Source organism: Ailuropoda melanoleuca, chromosome 8 (genome assembly GCF_002007445.2).
Source record: "Ailuropoda melanoleuca isolate Jingjing chromosome 8, ASM200744v2, whole genome shotgun sequence".
In the NCBI taxonomy this organism is placed as follows: Eukaryota; Metazoa; Chordata; class Mammalia; order Carnivora; family Ursidae; genus Ailuropoda; species Ailuropoda melanoleuca.
The window spans coordinates 64,612,487-64,631,142 of NC_048225.1; the positions used below are offsets into that span (position 1 = coordinate 64,612,487).

The following is an 18,656-nucleotide window of genomic DNA, read 5'->3' on the forward strand; positions in this document are numbered from 1 at the left end:
GTGGCAGGGGATCGGGGCATTTTGGAGCGATTTGGTGTGTGGTGCGTTCGGGAGGCAGCGGATCGGCGGCGCGATTGTTTCGAGCAGTGCTGCTAGCCGGGCTGCGGGCACTCGGGTGATGTCGCCGCGGAGCCCCCGCGGACCGGACGCGGGGACGGGGCTTTGTGGACGGCCCTTCGCGGGAGCTGTCGGCCCTATCGGCCCTCGAGAGCTGTAGAGACGCGAACCCAGGGCTGTTTGCCGATATTTACGGAGATCTGTGCGCTGCGAGGCGCACTGGGGGGCAACCGCGGGGGGGGGGGGGGGGGGGGAAAAAAAGCCCCCCCCTTTTAATACTGAAATTTGACTCGACCTTTCTGTGGTTTGTGGCTTCGTTGTTTTGACTTGTTCGTGGATCGGGTGTTTACAGACATTCCCAATTTCTGCTTTAATTAAAGAAATTGAAGCAGAGACTGTTAGGGGTCTTTTTGTTTTGCCGTTTGTCGCTCGGATTTGGCATTTTGAGAGATGTTTGGCGTTAATGCTGACAGTCTTCTAGTACCATAGTTTGTTTCAGGAAGTCCTGTTTGGGTGGTAGAACGTCATCTGCACCCCTTAGAATTATATAACATTACGGACATTGGTTTTTTTTGTACTGGTCATAATTTCCAGATATTCGAGGGGGGTGATGGTAGTGGCAGGAAAACTTGGATGTTTGGTAGTTGCATATATGATGTTTGTTTTTTAATGCCGGTAGGTAAGTAAAGAGGTCTCTCTACCATGGCTCGTACAAAGCAGACTGCCCGCAAATCTACCGGTGGTAAAGCACCGAGGAAGCAACTGGCTACAAAAGCCGCTCGCAAGAGTGCGCCCTCTACTGGAGGGGTGAAGAAACCTCATCGTTACAGGTATTTAAAAAAAAAAAAGAGGAAATAAAATAGTGGGACAAAGTCTGTCCACGGAAGCAGTATTTATATTAAATAACGCAAAGATGTATGATAAGCAAACTTTTTGCTTCCGGGAAGCCGGTGTCTTTCCCCTTTTGAATATTTACTAATCCTTGGGGGGAAAATATATATATATATAATTTAGTGTTGGGTTTTATTGGAATGTTTTATTTTGAAACTGCCCAGAGTAGACCTATTGAATCACTAATAACGTTCATGGGATAGAGTGACATTTTATTTAGTTATGTTAGTAATCTGTATTTTTTAAATAGTGAAGTGTTTTAAAAGTACGTTTCTGAGGATGCTGTCACTTTTGGTAAAATGACAGATTTTAATATTAATTTTATTTTACCAGTAACCAAGATGGGGGATGTCTTTTTTGAGTAAAGTTCTCATCCTTTATTTACTTGAATTGGTTTATTTCCTTCTCTTAGCGGGGTGGGTTTTGAACTACCCTGAGCAGTGTTGTTAAGGGCATCTGCCATTAGAGGGCAGAAGTTGTCCATACTTAGTCTCTTCAAATGATTTTATAGTTACTCTAAAATAAAAAGCTCATTTGACAGAAGAAAATAAGTCAGGCTGGAGGTACATTTTTTGCCACAATTACTTAGTAAAAAACAAAAATCATCTTCCATGTGGAAGATAACACTGCATAGTCGTGAGTGTTCAAATTGAATCGTTCCTGAGGGATGAGCAGTAGTCAGAGTAAATGTACTCAGGGGAATCGAACTTAAATAGACCACAGGAGTATTTTTAAATGAGGCTCATTGGGTGGTGTTGGTAGGTCTGTTAGAAGAATCGAGGGGGGTGCGGGTGGGAAAGAGTATGGTGCCAAGTTGAAAAGAGTCTGAATTGGGACTCTTGTTAGTGGCCTAACACCCTCCTAAGTAATGACGACAGAAGTTATGGCCACATTTGTGTTACAGATGAAGGAGATGAACGGGACTTGCATAAACTCCCTGCCAAGGCTACTTCGATATGCTTTTTGCTTTAAAGGTATTGTCGTTGCTCTTGATAGGCTTGAATATTCACATCATAAATTGATAAGTGAAATTTTATACAGAAGCTAAAGAACAGAAAATGGGTGATTTATTTTTTGGAAAATGACTGCATTTCTTTAAAGCTAACCACTTATCCTTTTTTTTATATGTTTGGTAACCATTTCTTTAACATGGCTTTTTTGTTGTTTCGTTTTAAGGCCTGGTACTGTGGCACTCCGTGAAATTAGACGTTATCAGAAGTCCACTGAACTTCTGATCCGCAAACTTCCTTTCCAGCGTCTGGTGCGAGAAATTGCTCAGGACTTCAAAACAGATCTGCGCTTCCAGAGTGCAGCTATCGGTGCTTTGCAGGTAAAATGGTGGGTGGGAAAGGCTCTGAGAGGTGGCCGCCCTGCTGGGTGCCAAGAATAATTCTAAATCTTTACTTGTGCTTAGATAATTTAATCATCACAAGCCTGTAAGGTGGATGATACCTTTACTTCTCTGTTGAGATGTCAGAAAGGTTAAGTTGCTCAATGTCATATACACAGAAATATCATTTGAACCCACTTGGGTCACAGAGTCCTCTAATTTGAACTCATTTGATGCCAAAGCCTAGTGGGAATTCCTATATATCATTTTTAAATTTTACACGTTACTTTGAGAACAGTGCATAAAGGGGGAAAGAACCCTCTTGTTGTCTGTGGGTGTTGTGGGACGTTACAAAGACATAGAACTAATGGTCTGTGTTGGTGATCAGCTTCAAAGTGACCGCTGTGAAAGGGTATAGAATGAATGTCTTACTGGCTCTGAAGAGGCAGGTGCAAGCGGAGAGCGTGTAGGGTCTGGAGTGGGAATAGGCTGTGCTGAAGAGCTGTGTATGGAGGTAATAGAAGCACAGGGCAGGTGGGATTGGATGGGGGACAGGAAGCAAAGGTGTGCTGAAAGATTATACTGTACGTGTTAAGGGACAGGGATTTCAAGACTTGTAGTCAGCTAAAGAGGATTATGGATTTCCACTTTATGGGAAGCTGTTGAGTTTAATCTTAGCACCAGGGCATCAGAACTCTTGAGAAATACAGTTTTAGAGGTGGTTATGTATCGGAAATACTTGTGTTTTGCGCCAAGATAAAAACTTGAAATGCCCACAAGGAAGATACTTGATTATGTGTAAGGGTGTAATTAAATTAGTCGGGAAAGTGTAACCTATTTTGTAAGAGTGTTTGGCATTCTTTTAGATGAGTGAATCTCACAGTGTGGTAAGACTACCGCCTCCGTCAGAGCGTGGGGTTGGGAGTGATACAACTGCAGGTTGCTGGGCACCACAGACCTGGGTCAGAATCCCGGCTGGGGAGGGTCCACAGGCTCCACACACTCCACTGCAGGATTTTCAAGGCTGCTGTTGCTGTGCTGAGCCTTTGCTTTATATGTGAGGGAGATTTGATAGGTGGATTCTCTACTGAAGTGTAATTGGTTGAGCTGTTTCTATGGTTAGTCTGAGCTTCATTTGATTGGTGGATTCCAGGAGTAGGCATCCATTAGATTCTCAATGAATGGAAATTACTGAAATTTCAAACTACTAAAATCTTCCAGTGCTATGACTTAAAACTGTTTTCTCTTTTAATCATTGATTATCTTGACGTCTTGTGGATTACTACAATTGTAAATCACGTTTTACCCCACTATTTTTTTTTTACTACAGACATCACTGAGCTTGACAAGCATTTGATAGAGAGCTGCTAGCCCTGTGTTCTAGTTAGTTAGCCCTACTGTGCTTCAAGAACGCATTATCCTTGGGAGTCCCACATGTTTGAGCTTACCTGTCAGTGGTGGGTCCTTGTCAGTTGAAATGACTAAACAATCCGGGTAGAAGACTGTCGTCTTTTTTAATTCAGTTGTGAACTCTTGTCCCTGTGACTAAGGGGTGTGTCTTAAATTAGTAAGTATGGTGGTGCTGGTTTTAAGCAAAATGTTTGCTTCTGCTGCCTGTGGTGCTCAAGCAGTTAGATCTTTATTGGAAAGAGGATTCTGTTTCAGTTTTTTGTGTATGTGTTTATACGCACACTGCAGGTCTCTTAAAGACGTGGAGGTGGAGAATTTGCTAATGGAAATTAATAGAAGAGAGTGGTTAAAACAAAATGGCAGAAGTCGCTGTGTTTCTGGCTTGAGAATCACACAGTTGACAAGTTTCCTGACAGAGCTGAATGAGAAGGGGCGGTGGTGCAGGAGCAGGTGGGGAAGTCAGTCTGGCTCTGCCGCCAAGATGCTCAGGAGTTGACGAACTTCAGATTTAAGCTTTGCCTTCAACGTCTGAGAGTTTGGACTAAGGTATCCTTGTGTTAAAAAGACAGGCCTTGGTGTTTTGAATATACTCGATGCTGTAAATGAGCCTTTCCTTCCAGTTGTGAGATGTTTTTGTTTTTTTTTTCTTTTGCCATTATCTCAAAGTGATATTTGTTGGGCTGTAAGTTGACATGGCAGTCTTTAATTCCCACTACAGCCTTAATGTTCAGGAGACCTTAGGGCCTGTATGACACATTGGAAGTGTATGGGTCGTGGTCCAGTCCGTTGTGGGTAGCCAGTACTCCCCCAGAGCTGACGGACGCAGGCCTGTAGAACCAGCAGTAGCCAGGTTCTGAGACTGCAGTAAGAGCCGCAGGCTGCCACATGCCCTGGCGGACCAGTGCCAGGATGCCCACAGATCCTGCCGCTCTTAAGTGGTCTCAGAATCACAGAGCCTCTTGTTGGCTCGTCCACAAAGCGGCTCATAGTGCTGTTGTGCAAAAGCATTCCAGATGGGCATCGTCGTGAGGTGATGTTGGGTGGAACAGAATTAAACGGGTATCTTCCCCGAGGGCCGTCGGTTGTACTCTCTGGTGTGCATGAGAACCGCTAGAGCGGGCTATTACGGTATGCCACGCTCTCCTAACTTCTTACGCATTTCTTGGTATATCCTAAGAATGAGTCCCTGGGTAGGTCTCTGGCTTTTAATACATTCTTCGTAATGTTTGCATGGAAATGATGCAAACTTAATTGGGGTTGGATTTTTTTTTAACGAATAAATATTTGTTGACTCTCATGAGACTGTTAAGTAACTTAGATGAGGTGGTTGGTGTGTGAGGCCCGGGAGCACCAAGGAATTAGGAGGAGTTCACGGCTACCTGCACCTGGGAGCTGGACTAAGAGAACCGCTCGCTTTCTCGTGCGCGGAAGTCTTGAGCTAGGCTGTAATGGGTAAATACGATTTGACTCTTAACAAATGCAGCCGAAGAACGTGTAGGGGTGGTAAAATTTGGATGAGACACATTTTTGTAGAAGAGAGACATAACAGCAAAAAAGATGAAGGTATGATGAATGTGCAGGAAGTGATTTTTCCATACGATGAATTGATGTAAATCATTTGAATTAATTAAACATTAATTAATGTTTGTGAAAAGCGAATCTGGCTGTTCCATCTACGTATCTTGTGTATCGTGTAGCATACGTGGCTTCAGTTGCTCAAGTGTTTGGTTGTGTCATTTTTAGTTTTATCATCGCCTAAAGATGCCAAAGTGGAAAATTTTTATTAGGACAAAAATAGCAACTATAAAAACCTGGGTTTTTTTTCTAAGTATCATGAACAAAGAAGTAACTTCCCTAAGAGGAGACAGGGCCAAATAACCTCTCATTTTGTGCTCTGCGTCCACTAGAACAGCTGGGCTGATGCCTGGGCTAGTAACAGAGTCTTCATTCCAGAGGGAGTAAGCAGATGTTACAGCTTCAACTAAAGGACGCTTCCAGGGGCGCCTGGGTGGCGCAGTCGTTAAGCGTCTGCCTTCGGCTCAGGGCGTGATCCCAGAGTCCTGGGATCGAGCCACACATCGGGCTCCTCCTCTGGGAACCTGCTTCTTCCTCTCCCACTCCCCTTGCTTGTGTTCCCTCTCTCGCTGGCTGTCTTTCTCTCTGTCAAATAAATAAAATCTTTTAAAAAAATAAATAATAGGGGCGCCTGGGTGGCACAGCGGTTGAGCGTCTGCCTTCGGCTCAGGGCGTGATCCCCGCGTTATGGGATCGAGCCCCCACATCAGGCTCTTCTGCAATGAGCCTGCTTATTCCTCTCCCACTCCCCCTGCTTGTGTTCCCTCTCTCGCTGGCTGTCTCTATCTCTGTCAAATAAATAAATAAAATCTTTAAAAAATAAAAAAATAAATAAATAAATAAATAAATAATAAAGGATGCTTCAAGTTTCCACACAGCTGTAAGATAGACGAACAATTGAGTTAATTATAAATAGAAGCTCCTCTTTTTCCTCTTCCCACGCCACATGTCCCTGAACAGTCCCTAGGCCGGCACTTGGTGAGCGCTGGTGGGGATAAGAGGATGCCTTCAAGGAATCTTGAAGTGTAATGGGAAAAACTAGAGGGATCGATATTAATACTAGAGGGTAAAAAGTCCGTTACAAGTTGGGGTGCATAGAGGAAGGTACACCTGGGAGGGGGCACATCTAGGCCAAATAGGTCAAAGTCTGTCAGTAAGACCTATCTAGTGTGTTCTGGGACCCGTAGTCCTTGTGTGATCAAACTTGAGGTATAAAAGGAAAGGTAGATGGGGACCAAGTTATGGGAGCCAGTGGTCAGCTATAGTGGATTATTGGCAAGGCAAGGGTTCAAGCAGGTACTGGAGTGGTGGGTTGAGAGTAAGGAGGACACTGGTGAGGAGGAGGGAGTATTACTTTGGATTGGATACATGATTCCCTTTATCACAGCAAGGGTGAGGGACGGAAATGGGATTTCTTGGATTAAGTTGGATCTCCTTAAGACATTTCAGTTTATAAGAAATCACATGTTAAACATTAGACAAGTGAAAACTTTCTTAGTAATGAAGTAATTTGACATTCTGTGTTAGTGGATAAAAGATTTCCGAACTTGAACTTTTCACTGTTCATCACCATCTGCGGGCCGAAGCGGAAAGCGTGTTTCCGTGGGAGCAGTCAGTAGCGGATCAGCATCGCCTGAAGTAGGTTTTCACAGGGCTCAGAAACCTCATCGTTGTAACTGATGCAGGCACATCTTGACTGTCGTAACAACACCATTAATACCTTTTTCTCATTCCTTCGCAGGAGGCAAGCGAGGCCTATCTGGTGGGCCTGTTCGAAGACACCAACCTGTGTGCTATCCATGCCAAACGTGTCACAATTATGCCAAAAGACATCCAGCTAGCGCGCCGCATACGTGGAGAACGTGCTTAAGAATCCACTATGATGGAAAACATTTCATTCTTTAAAAAAAAAAAAAAAATTCTCTTCTTCCTGTTATTGGTAGTTCTGAACGTTAGATATTTTTTTTCCATGGGGTCAAAGGTACCTAAGTATATGATTGCAAGTGGAAAAATAGGGGACAGAAATCAGGTATTGGCAGTTTTTCCATTTTCATTTGTGTGTGAATTTTTAATATAAATGCGGGGACATAAAGCATTAATGCAAGTCAAAGTTTCAGTGAACACGTTTCAGCAGTTCAACTTTATAACAATTATAAATAAACCTGTTAAATTTTTCTGGACAATGCCAGCATTTGGATTTTTTTAAAACAAGTAAATTTCTTATTGACGGCAACTAAATGGTGTTTGTAGCATTTGTATCGTACAGTAGATCCATCCATTCGCTCACTTTTCTAACTGAGTTGTCCTACATGCAAGTACATGTTTTTAATGTTGTCTGTCTTCTGTGCTGTTCCTGTAAGTTTGCTATTAAAATACATTAAACTATACCTGCTTTTGGTCTTTATTATCCACCTTAGCCGTAGAGTTAAGCCACTTGAAATTTCTGTATTAAAAATCATTTTAGTATCAAGTGTTTTGTCACCTCACATCTGAGACGAGGCTGTTGCAAGATGGGGAAAGGAGTAGTTTTGTATGGGAAGGACACAAGAGCTACTGACTTTCCTCCTGATTTAGAATTGGCAGAGCCTAGGGGCACCTGGCCGCCTCAGTCGTGAGAGCGTGCTCTGGATCTTGGGGTCATGAGCTCAAGCCCCACATTGGATGCAGAGATGACTTAAGTAAGAACTTTCAAAAATAAAATTTGCAGAAAGTAAATTTATTTGTGAAAACCAGATCTCAACTCCTTTGATATGTTGTATTCTAAACCAATCATTCCCGAACCCAGCCAGCCAACAGAACCACGTGGAAATAGTTAAATCTTTGTAAGTAGTGAAGGTACGTGTCTAAACATCATTACACGATTAAACTTGGAGTGTTCAATGGTTATTTAAATGCAACTCTAACAGTTAAGTCTTAGGCTGAAGAACTAGCACATTGGAATCTGGCTCTTTCAAGATGCTGTATTAACCCGGAAGTTATTTCTCAAGCACCAACAGTGAACTCTTAGCGCTGTTTTATTTAGCATTGGGATGAAGAGTGTGAAATGAGGGAAATAAGCCTTTCAAAGCATATGACACATCCCTACTGTAATGACATTAGTTGTAACGTTTGGGCGCGTCAGGCTGCTCTAGGAGTGAAGTGAAATCATGTGGTCGATGGGCTGAGAACACCCAGTCGATAGGGTAGAACGTAGCCTTCCTGCTCTCGGTCTCTTTTTTAACAGTAACTTCACTTTTATGTTATCCATCAAAAATCACTTAGAGAATCACGAGGTTAGTTTTAGAGCCTGTTTCTAACTTCTTGACATGGGATCGTAGTTTTCAGGGCAGTCCTTCATGTGAACTTCAGGTAGGCACTGGTATTACTTGGGAGTATTGGCCAGAGTGTTATTCATTGTAATACAAGCTACAGAAAGCCAATTTTTTTTTTTTTTTTAAGCAAGCTCCAGCCCATGAGTCCAAGATCGAGTCACATGCCCCACTGAGCCAGCCAGGCTGCCCCCCAAAAGCCAGTTTTTCATGAATTTCCCCGTCAGTCTGCAGTGCAAAGGGACAGATGGTGGGGTCTATTCATGAAAACTAGGGAAAGTGGGTGTCTCCAACAGGGCAGAAGTTAGCTGCTAGTACCTGTTTACAAACAGGGGATGCCATCCTTTGAATCAACTCACTTAGAATCCGTACTAAATTTTGCTCTAAAACTTCGTGAACTTTTTAAAAAGCATGTTTTTGTGTTTCCCCATGAAATGGGTATGGTAACGGTTCATTTTAAACAAGTGAGGAGTACTTAACTGCTCTCACTGTTGAGGTACTAACTCACAATACCTTGTATGTGACAAAATGGAACAGTTAGGAAAAAAAATTGGGACAAAATAGATAAAGTTGGCACTCTCCGTACACAGATGTCTGGCCATTGTAATGAGCTTGTCTCAATATTCCATGGTCTGTTAATATTTGACACGTATTCTATTCCTATGAAGTAGGTGGTTCATTACTTGCAAATGAGGCAGAGAAATTCGGGGGGATTGTTATTTTTTTTTTAATTTTATTTGAGAGCGTGTGCGTGTGTGTGCGCAAGTGAGCAGGGGTGAAGGGTAGAGGGAGAAGCAGAGCCCGATGTGGGGCTTGATCCCAGAACCCCAGGATTGTGACCTGAGCCAAAGGCAGATGCCCAACCGACTGAGCCACCCAGGTGCCCCGGGGCGGGGAGTATTCTTAATGGACGTGTATATACTATGTGCATAGTAGTTTTTGTTTTATTTCAAGTTTTAATTTATATACATGCATAGAAGCTTTGAGTTCAGGGCTATTTTAGGGCTCTGGGATGTAAGTGATCTGCCACCCCCTTGGCCCCTGGGCTAACGGTCAATGACAGGCTGGTAATCCTGTTCCCCAATATGCTTTGGAATTATTACTTGACAGGCTTACTCAGGAAGAGTCTGGTGAATTGGAATTGGGCCCAAAGTGACATGTGGGGGCTGTGACTTAACTCACCGCTCTCGGTTAGGTGCAGTCTTACATCTTCAACAAGGTAACCCACTTTTGAATACTAAAGCAACTTTGGAAAACAGCCAGTTAACACCTCTTAAGCTTCCAGAAAAATGTTCCTAGTCTAAAGCTTACAGAAGAAAAACCCTACAAAATTTTAAGGTAAGATAAAAATAATTTTAGGTAAGTAGGTCCTGGGAAATTCGGAATACTTTAACCGGAAGAACGTTTCGAAGGAACTTGGAAACTTCATTCTCAAGCATATGGAGGGACTCTCGTCTGGCTCATACAGTTAGATGAGTGAATGCTTTATAATCTTAAGCTCTTTTCCCTTCCAATCCCAAGAGCCTAAAATCAGAGAGGGAACAAGTTCAAATGTGCGCATTTGAACATATCAAGGATCTTCTAGATGCCGAGGATGTAATACTAAAGGGGCTGCAACTCAAATCCCTCGACCCTGTGAGGTGGATGCCCTTACAGGCTGATTTTACCCATGAAGACACTTGGCCACAGCCACCCAGTCCACGGAGGAAATGGACTTTGTTTCCCAGTGGACTAAATCTAGGGCATTGCTCTTTAATTCCCACGCTCTGACAGTGGTGTAAGAGTCACTGATTTTGCTGGGAGTGCTGGAGGGGAAGGCGAGTCTTGATCGCGGAAACATCAGAAAAAAGAACTGGAAATGGGGTGGGGGGAGCAGGCTACAGAAATCACAAGAAAACCCGCTGCCCATCTCACCACCTGTTCAGTCTGGAGCAACCCCCTTTAATTCCTCCCTCGCCCCCACCGCCATTAAATCCTGTTGACTCGTACTCCAAAGAAGTGCATCCAAAACTGGGCGCTGAACACCTCCAGCGTCATCGTCCGAGCTGCCCCCTTCCCCGGGGACCACAGCAACCCCTAAGTCAGCGTGCAACCACCGCTCCGACTCCTCGGGCCCCTTCCCACAATCCCTGGAGAAACGCTTCTAAAACTAGTCATTGCAGGTCGTTCCCCCACTTAAATACCGAGCAGCTCCCACTGCGCACCGAATAACATCTAAACTCACTGGGGCCTGTGCGACTAGGCCTCGCCAGGCTTTCCTCCGTCCACCTCTGGTATTAAGCTGCAGCCAGACCCTCTGCCCACATGCCTTTTGTCCAACCTTGGCTTTATTTCCTTCGAATCTATCCAAAGCTGAAATGACGTTGTGGCTTTTTTATTGACAACCTCTGCTAGAATGTGCTAGAACGGGTTCACCGTGCTTTCCACCGCAGCCCCAGTGGCAGTGCATAGTAGACCTGAATAATGATCTCTTGGAGTCATGCTAGAATGAATGAGAGTTCCTGCTTTCCTTCCGATTCTAACACTGAAGCCTCTGTAACCTTAATGGATGGGACCCGATGTGTTATTTTGAGGATAAAGTGAAAATAGATGTGAAAACCCAAGGCCTGACACGTCATATTTAGTAAATGCGTGAGTAGAGTGGTAAGTTCTGATAAAGTAAACCTGCTTCCACATTGTTCCTTGCACAGTTGTGAAGAAAACTCCCGCCTCCAAACTTCCAACAGTTGGTTCTCAAGCTTCCAGGGCGCGTCCGGGGCTGTCATCTAAAACCCGCCGCTCTGCTCAGAGGACAGGGAGAGACGAAAGAAAGGCGGGCCTTCCAGGTGGGCAGGCGGCAGGTTGAACGAGCACAGGGAAAGGACCTCCGAGACCTGTCTTGGGGGCCGCAAGATAGTGGATCCCCACGCCCACCCGCCACATCCTGACGCTTCATAGAGAGGCCTCACTGGGGTTCAGTCACGTACCCCCTCTCTCCTGCTGGTGCCAGCACCACATCACTGTCTCAAGGCCGTCCTGGGGACAGCTTCTGGGAGCGGGGAAGACAAGCAGAACTCAAATTCCAGGGACAGGAGAGGGGTCGAGAAGCCTGTCCAGTTCATGGGCCAACTGGCCTTCACATCCTCAGGACCTTCCCCAGGACTGATCTTTCCATATATGCATTTTTTATTATGTCCCCACTGGATACTATCTTCTTCTTCTTTTTCTTCTCTTTTTAAAAGATTTTATTTATTTATTTATTTGACAGAGAGCAGGAGCAGGGGGAGGGACAGAGGCAGAGGGAGAAGCAGGCACCCTGCTGAGCCCGGAGCCCGATGCAGCGCTTGATCCCAGGACCCCAGGATCATGATCTGAGCGAGGGTAGACGCTTCACTCACTGAGCCACCCAGCCGCCCCCGGACTACGATCCTCTTATGCCATCAAGCCTTGGTCCCTACATGAAATAGGATCAGGTGGGTATATCTTAACCCTTGATAAAGTAAGTCAAATCAGTAACATGAGTGGTGAAACCCTAGGTAAGAGGCATTCTCTTAAAGTCATTGTGAAGACTTCTCTTTACCACTATTATTAAATGTGTTTTGGAAAGTTCTAGGCAACGAGAAAATATATATTTGTTAAAAAGGGAATCGTTATTTGCAGTATAGCTTCATGCTTAGGAGTTCTGGCCCTGGAGGGGTGCCTGGCTCACTCACTCAGAAGAACACGTGACTCTTGGTTGTGCCTTTCATTTAAAATATTTTCTGGGGCGCCTGGGGGGCTCAGTCCGTCGAGCATCTGCCTTTGGCTCAGGTCATAATCCCGGATTTCTGGGGAGCAAGCCTGGTGTGTGCAGACCGAGTAGGGAGCAGGCGTGACAGCCGAGACCCGCAGAGCGATCAGAGGCATGATGGGAGCCAGATCTGGGGGCCTGCAGGATCTTAGCTATGGACATGCTGAGACCGCAATGCTTACTAGGTTTCAGTGGAGATTTCAGGGAGGTTGTTGGATAGGAGCCTGGGGTCTAGGAAGGAGGTCTGGGCTGGAGACAGAATTTAGAAGTCACCAGCAAAGACAGGGTCTTGAAGCCAAGAAGCTAGATGAGGTCACTAAGGGAGCAGGTGTAGCTAGAGAAGAGGTCCAAAGACTGAGGCACTCTGCATCAGCCTCGGAGCTCCGAAGGAGACCAAGGAAGACAGCCAGGCATCTATGGAGTCTGGAAGCCAAAAGAAGAAAGTGCTCCAAGGAAGAGAGGCAGCGGCCACTGTTGGATACGACCAAATCAAGTAGGGGAGGGTCTGAGAGTTGCCCGCTGGAACTGGCAACATGGGGGTCACTGTGGTCTTGATGCAGGGGGCTCAAGACCCAACTGGAGCAGATTCAAGAGACATTGGGGTTTTAATAAAATGAGCACACTTCCGGGGGCCCGGCTGGCTCAGTCGGTAGAGCATGCCACTCCTGATCTCTGGGTGATGAGTTCGAGTCCCACGTTGGGTGTGGAGCTTACTTTAAAAAAATAAAACAAAGAGAATTGGAGGAATGGGAAACAGCAGGAAGAGGTGACTCCAGAAGTTTTGCTTACAATGGAGAGAAATGGAAAGTAACTGAGGAGGAAAGTGGGAACTTGGGTGGGGGTGGGGGGTCTCCCCGTAAGATGGGAGAAATAGAATGATTGTTTGCTGTTGCGAGTTTTCTATGTCTGTGTTGTCTGGGTTGTGAGGATTGCATGAATCAAAACATGTCAAGTGCTTGGAACTGTTCCTGGAACATAGTAAATGCTCAATAAATAGCCACTGCTAGTTTTATTATAAAATTGTTATCATTAACAAACAATATTAATTTGCCAAAGAGTTTCAACTACAAAATTATTGGTTTTCATGAGATCTCAATAAGATAGCAGGTTATAAAATATATAAAAGTCAACAGAATTTCTATACATTACCAATAACTAGTTAAAATTTATAATGAAACTGCTGGTTATAAGATCAACATATAAAAATGTAATATAAAAAATTCTATCCATAATGTCCACTAATCTATATCAAAAAATAAACTTAGGAAATGTGTTAGAATTATTCAAAAAATAAACACACCTTTTTGAAGGCCATAGGAAAGATCTATGTGCCTCGATAGAAATACTCAACACTGTAAAGATCTTAGTTTTTTCCACATTGATCTACACAGACAATCTCAACAAAAATTCTAACAAGATTTTTAGTGGAAACTGACACTTTAATTCTGAAGTTCATCTGCAAGAGAAAATATGCAAGAACTATGAAATTTTAGAAAAAGGAGAAGAGACTTCCTTTAAGCACATGTCATGGTAGGAGCACCTGGGTGGTTAGGTTGGTTAAGCCTGTGACTCTTGGTTTCGGTTCAAGTCATGATCTCAGGGTCATGATCTCAGGGTCCTGAGACTGAGCCCTGCCAAGGGCTCCCTGCTCAGTGGGGAGTCTGCTTCCTTTCTTTCCCTCTTCATCTGCCCCTCCCCCCAAATAAAAAAATAAATTTATCTCAAAAAAAAAAAAAGAGAGAGAGAAAGAAACAGAACCAAGATTATATGGGAATCCAACACAGGTGTAAGTTAAAAAACTTGGATAAGAGGGGCTCCGGGCTGGCTCAATCCGTGGACCATATGACTCTTGATCTCTGGGTCCTGAATTCGAGTTCCACACCAGGTGCAGAGTACTTAAAATAAAATCTTAAAAAAAAACTTGGGGGTGCCTGGGTGGCAGCGTTGTTGGGCGTCTGCCTACAGCTCAGGGCGTGATCCCGGCGTTACGGGATCGAGCCCCACATCAGGCTCCTCCGCTGTGAGCCTGCTTCTTCCTTTCCCACTCCCCCTGCTTGTGTTCCCTCTCTCACTGTCTCTATCTCTGTCAAATAAATAAATAAATAATCTTTAAAAAATAAAAAATAAATTAAAAAAAACTTGAGGGGCGCCTGAGTGGCTCAGTCACTTAAGTGTCTGCCCTCAGCTCAGGTCATGATCCCGGGATCCTGGCATTGAGCCCGGAATCAGGCTCCCTGCTCATGGGGAGCCTGCTTCTCCCTCTCTCTGCAGATCCCCTCCTCATGCTCGCTCTCGATCTCTGTCAAATAAATAAATAAAATCTTAAAAAAAAACTTGAATAAGTGAACTGTTCAATTTTTTATTTTTTTAATTTTATTTATTTATTGGTCAGAGACAGAGAGCACAAGCAGGAGAGCTGCAGGCAGAGGAAGAAGCAGGCTCCCCACTGAGCAAGGAGCCAGTCTCGCCACTCAATCCCAGGACCCTGGGATCATGACCTGAGCCAAAGGCAGGTGCTTAACTAACTGAGCCACCCAGGCATCCCCTAACTGTTCAGTTTTTTAGAGAGTAAGATAATTGCACTATTCACGAAGGAGCATGTGTACATACATGCTTTAATGCTCTTCCCCAAATCTCCACTTCTATCCCCTAGAAATGTAGAGATATGCATTTCTAGGATAAACCTATATATTGCAGCACTGTTCTGTATAAGGGAGAAATCTGAACAATGTAAAGTCTATCAGTGGAGGAATGGGTAAATAAAATTTTATGTAGTGATCCTAGGAAATACCATGTAGCCATTAAAAAGAATGAGGCAGAGAAACCTATGTATGCGGATGTGGGAAAATGTCCAAGCTACACAGTTAAATAAAAAGAGCAAACTGCGGGATAGTGTAGCATATTTCTTCCTAGGAGTTTAACAACAAACACAGTAAACAACCCAAAACCTTTGTAAGTATATGCGTGGCTATGGACCTATCGTTCACGCGCAGAGATTACGTGCACGTGCCTGGGAAAGGTCTGGAAACACACGCGAGCGGCTAGCCCCGGTAGCACACCGCAGGTATTTTGGCAGAGAAGCCACTCCTCCCAGGCAAGGCCTCTGACTCGCTACCCGCCTGTTTCCAGCCCCAGTAAGGCTGTACTGAGTGCGAAACACCTGCTCTCTCCCGTGTAGTTTTCCCGAGGACCCTATGAGGCCGGGGGCCGCGGCGTGCACCGCAGAGATGGCAGAGCATCTCCATCTCCCCTGCCCAGCCCGGCCCAGTCTTGGACCCATCGTGGGCCCGTGGGCCCGTGGTTCCGCTTCGCGAGAATCGTCCTGCTTGGACCCCCAGGTTGCATCCTTGCGCTGCCGCCAACGTATGCAACTGAGGCACCTGCAGGGGTTGAGGAGGAAATTAGCTTGACCTATGCCGTAACCGCCGCAGGACAGGTAACCTCCATGAGCCTCAGTTTACCGGTCTGGAACTCAGGGACCATTGGTGCAACAGGAGGTGATTTCATGTGGCTTAGGAGTGAGCGTTTTGAGTTTATTTATTTTAACTAATCTCTACCCCCAAAGCGGGGCTCGAACTCACCACCCGAGATCGAGTCGCGTCCTCCACTGACGGAGCCAGCTAGGCGCCCCCAAGAGTGAGCGTTTTTAAGATGTATAATAAACAGTGTACATGAACCTTGAGGTTTCAGGTAGCACCTCTTTACCTTTAGGTTTCGCGTGGATGAGAACATTTTAATGCTAATCACAGAAATGGGGCTGGCCAGGCAAAAGCGACCGAAGTGGTAGGAGGACATCTGGGGACGTGCGACGAATGCTCAGCGCAGAGCCGATACTGGGGGGGCCGGGCCGGGGTCCCCCGGGGTTCCGTCCACCTCAGCTCGGGGACTCCGGTCCTCCACGACCCTCGAGACTAGCGCGTCGCCCCTGCGCCCTGTTGTCGCTCCGGCGCGCTTCTGGGATCGCCTCCGGACCTCTCTCCCCCCTACGGCCTCCTCTCCTGTCCTCTCCCTCAGGAGTCCGGGGAGACCTCCCCACAGAGCCCCCGCAGCAGGCCAGCCCCCACCCGCAGCCTCCCCTTCGTCCCGCCCCACGCTCCGTGAGCTCTAGGGGCTGCCCGCGGCCACGCCCCTCGGGATCCCGCCGCGCCCGCCGGCACCACGCCCACAGATTTCCGCTGCGCCCTCAAACCGCGCCCAGACCACAGCCCTCTGGGGGTCCCGCCACACCCTCCTTGACCACGCCCCTCCTGGACTACGACTTCCACACCACGCCCCTCAGGAAATCTCGCCGCTCCCTCTATGGCCACGCCTTCCAAGAATTCTCCCTTCTTAACCCCGCCCCTCCCAGGTCCCGTCTTCCAATACCACATCCCTCCGGAGCCTTCGCCGCACGCTCCCTGACGACGCCCCTTCCAGATCTTCTTCCAAGACCACGCCCCTCGTGTTCCCGCCGGGGCCCGACCACGCCTCCAGCCACGCCCCTCCGCGTGGTTTCGGCTGCGAGCCCCCAGCACCTCCCCGCCCCGCCAACCACCCGCACGACCCTGGGCGCCCCCGCCGTGCCCGCCCGGGCCTCAGCCTCCCGGGGCAGGACGCGTGCTCGCTGTCCTCGCAGCTCCTCCGGCCCCCGAGTTTGGGACCCCGGCCCGAGTGCTTGTCCGCTTGGAGGCCCGCGAGCTGCAGCCGCGGCCGGAAGGTGCCGCCCATCCTGCCGAAGGCTGGCTTGCTCGCCGCCCCGGGCAAACAAAGCTGGGCCTCCCGAGGAGGTGGAAGAAAACCCACTCTTCGGGGACCGAGACGCCGTTCGCACGTGGCCCCCCGCAGCCGCGTCCCTCCGTGTGTCCCGCTGGCTGCGCCGCAGCCTTCGAGCGGCCTGGACCTGAGCTGCGGGGACACTCCGGGGAGCCCCTGCACCCCGGCCTCCCCCACCTGCCCGGCTGCCATCCTCCGACTTCGGCCTTGTCGTTACCTCGGGCTCAGCTTCTGCTGGGAACTGCGAGAAAGGATGACCAGGCGGCCCCCAGTTCCCTGGTCAAGCCGAGGCGCGTCGTTCCGGGACGCTCCGGAGGGAAGGGGCGGGGCTGAGCGCTTGGCCAGGTTGTCATTCCCTGGAGGGTGCGCAGGATTTACCCGGGTCAGGACCAGAGACACCCCGCGAGGCTTCAGGATCAGGTCTTAGGAACCAGCCTTGCGGAGTGTGGCAAAGAGATCAGCTAGGAGGTCACCGCAAGGCCTGCGGTGCCCCCCCCCCCGGGAAGAAGGAATCCCAGGTCCTGGAGAAGCCAAGGGGGGACAGCAAAGGTGGACGGGTATTTAGATGACCTTGAGCACGGGATGGGAGCTCCCCAGGGCGCCTTACAGGCCCTGCTCAGCTTCTCGCGTGGTCTGGGGAAGGGGCCTGGGCAGGCCTGAGGAGGGGACCCCAGCACAGGTATCCCCTTCAAGGCGGCCTTGCCCTAAGGTTTTAACAGGACCATTCAGTAAATCGGAGACTCCCCCGCCCCCCACCTGGCAGAATCAAGCACTTGGCAGCGAGTGGAAGAGAAGGCAGGTTAAAGCAGTCCTTGGCAGGACGGGGTGTTTTTCCAAGGAACGGCCACATCAGAGAGAGGACGCTCCCTCCACTGTTAGGGATTTCGGCTCCGTTCTACCTGGGATCTCCCCAGAGCCTCCCTCCCTTGTGCGCTGCCCTGCAGGGTCAGGGGTGGGGGCCCGGGGAAGTCCGCCTCGGGTCCTGCTCTCCGGAAACGAAGAACAATGGCTTAGCCCAAGATTTCCAGAGCCCCAGAAACTTAATGTTGAGAACGGTTGCCAAACACGTTAAAGGACGGGGTTTGGCTTCATATTCGGGGTGAACAGAGGTTTTGGAATATCTTCACCGTGCGCCGAGCCAACCACGCTAAGTTTTCCCGCTCTTATCACAGCCCCCCTGAGAAATAAGCATTGTTCCCCCTGTTTCAGAGACAGGGACGCAGAAGCTCCCAGAGGTCCCGCATCCCAGGAGCCCGGCTGTGTCCAGTGGCCGCTGCCCTCCTGACACCTGATGGTTTTCTTTGGACTCGCTCAATTACTAGTTAACATGTTTTTCTTACAGACTTAACAATCCTTAACAAGCCTTTAAAATCAATGCTCTCTGTTGCGACAGCTGCTGTGGTTTCTGTCTCCTGACAGATGTCGGGACCAGGAGTTGGGGGGTCAGGTGCGATAGCAGCCACTGCCCCCCTCCTTCCCAGGCCCACATTCCGTGGCCCCGTGGGAGAGACAGCGCCACACGGTGACCTCTGAATGAAAGCCTCCGCTGGACCCAGGAAGCCGG

The 18,656-nt window shown here is 47.6% G+C and overlaps 2 protein-coding genes across 2 annotated transcripts; both read left to right on the forward strand.

Annotated features, from left to right (window-relative positions):
- The first annotated feature begins 715 nt into the window (after window positions 1–715).
- LOC100476918 (histone H3.3A) lies at window positions 716–7,650 on the forward strand. The gene is made up of 3 exons (XM_002926695.4): window positions 716–887; window positions 2,125–2,278; window positions 7,005–7,650. The coding sequence occupies exons 1-3, from the start codon at window positions 760–762 to the stop codon at window positions 7,131–7,133; spliced, it is 411 nt and encodes a 136-aa protein (XP_002926741.1). The 5' UTR covers window positions 716–759; the 3' UTR covers window positions 7,134–7,650.
- A 7,660-nt stretch (window positions 7,651–15,310) lies between these two features.
- On the forward strand, window positions 15,311–18,650 carry LOC117803532 (MAGE-like protein 2). Its single transcript, XM_034667632.1, has 4 exons — window positions 15,311–15,346; window positions 15,519–15,776; window positions 16,689–17,437; window positions 18,512–18,650. Exons 1-4 carry the CDS (start codon window positions 15,311–15,313, stop codon window positions 18,546–18,548), a joined length of 1,080 nt encoding a protein of 359 aa, XP_034523523.1. The 3' UTR covers window positions 18,549–18,650.
- The last annotated feature ends 6 nt before the right edge of the window (window positions 18,651–18,656 follow it).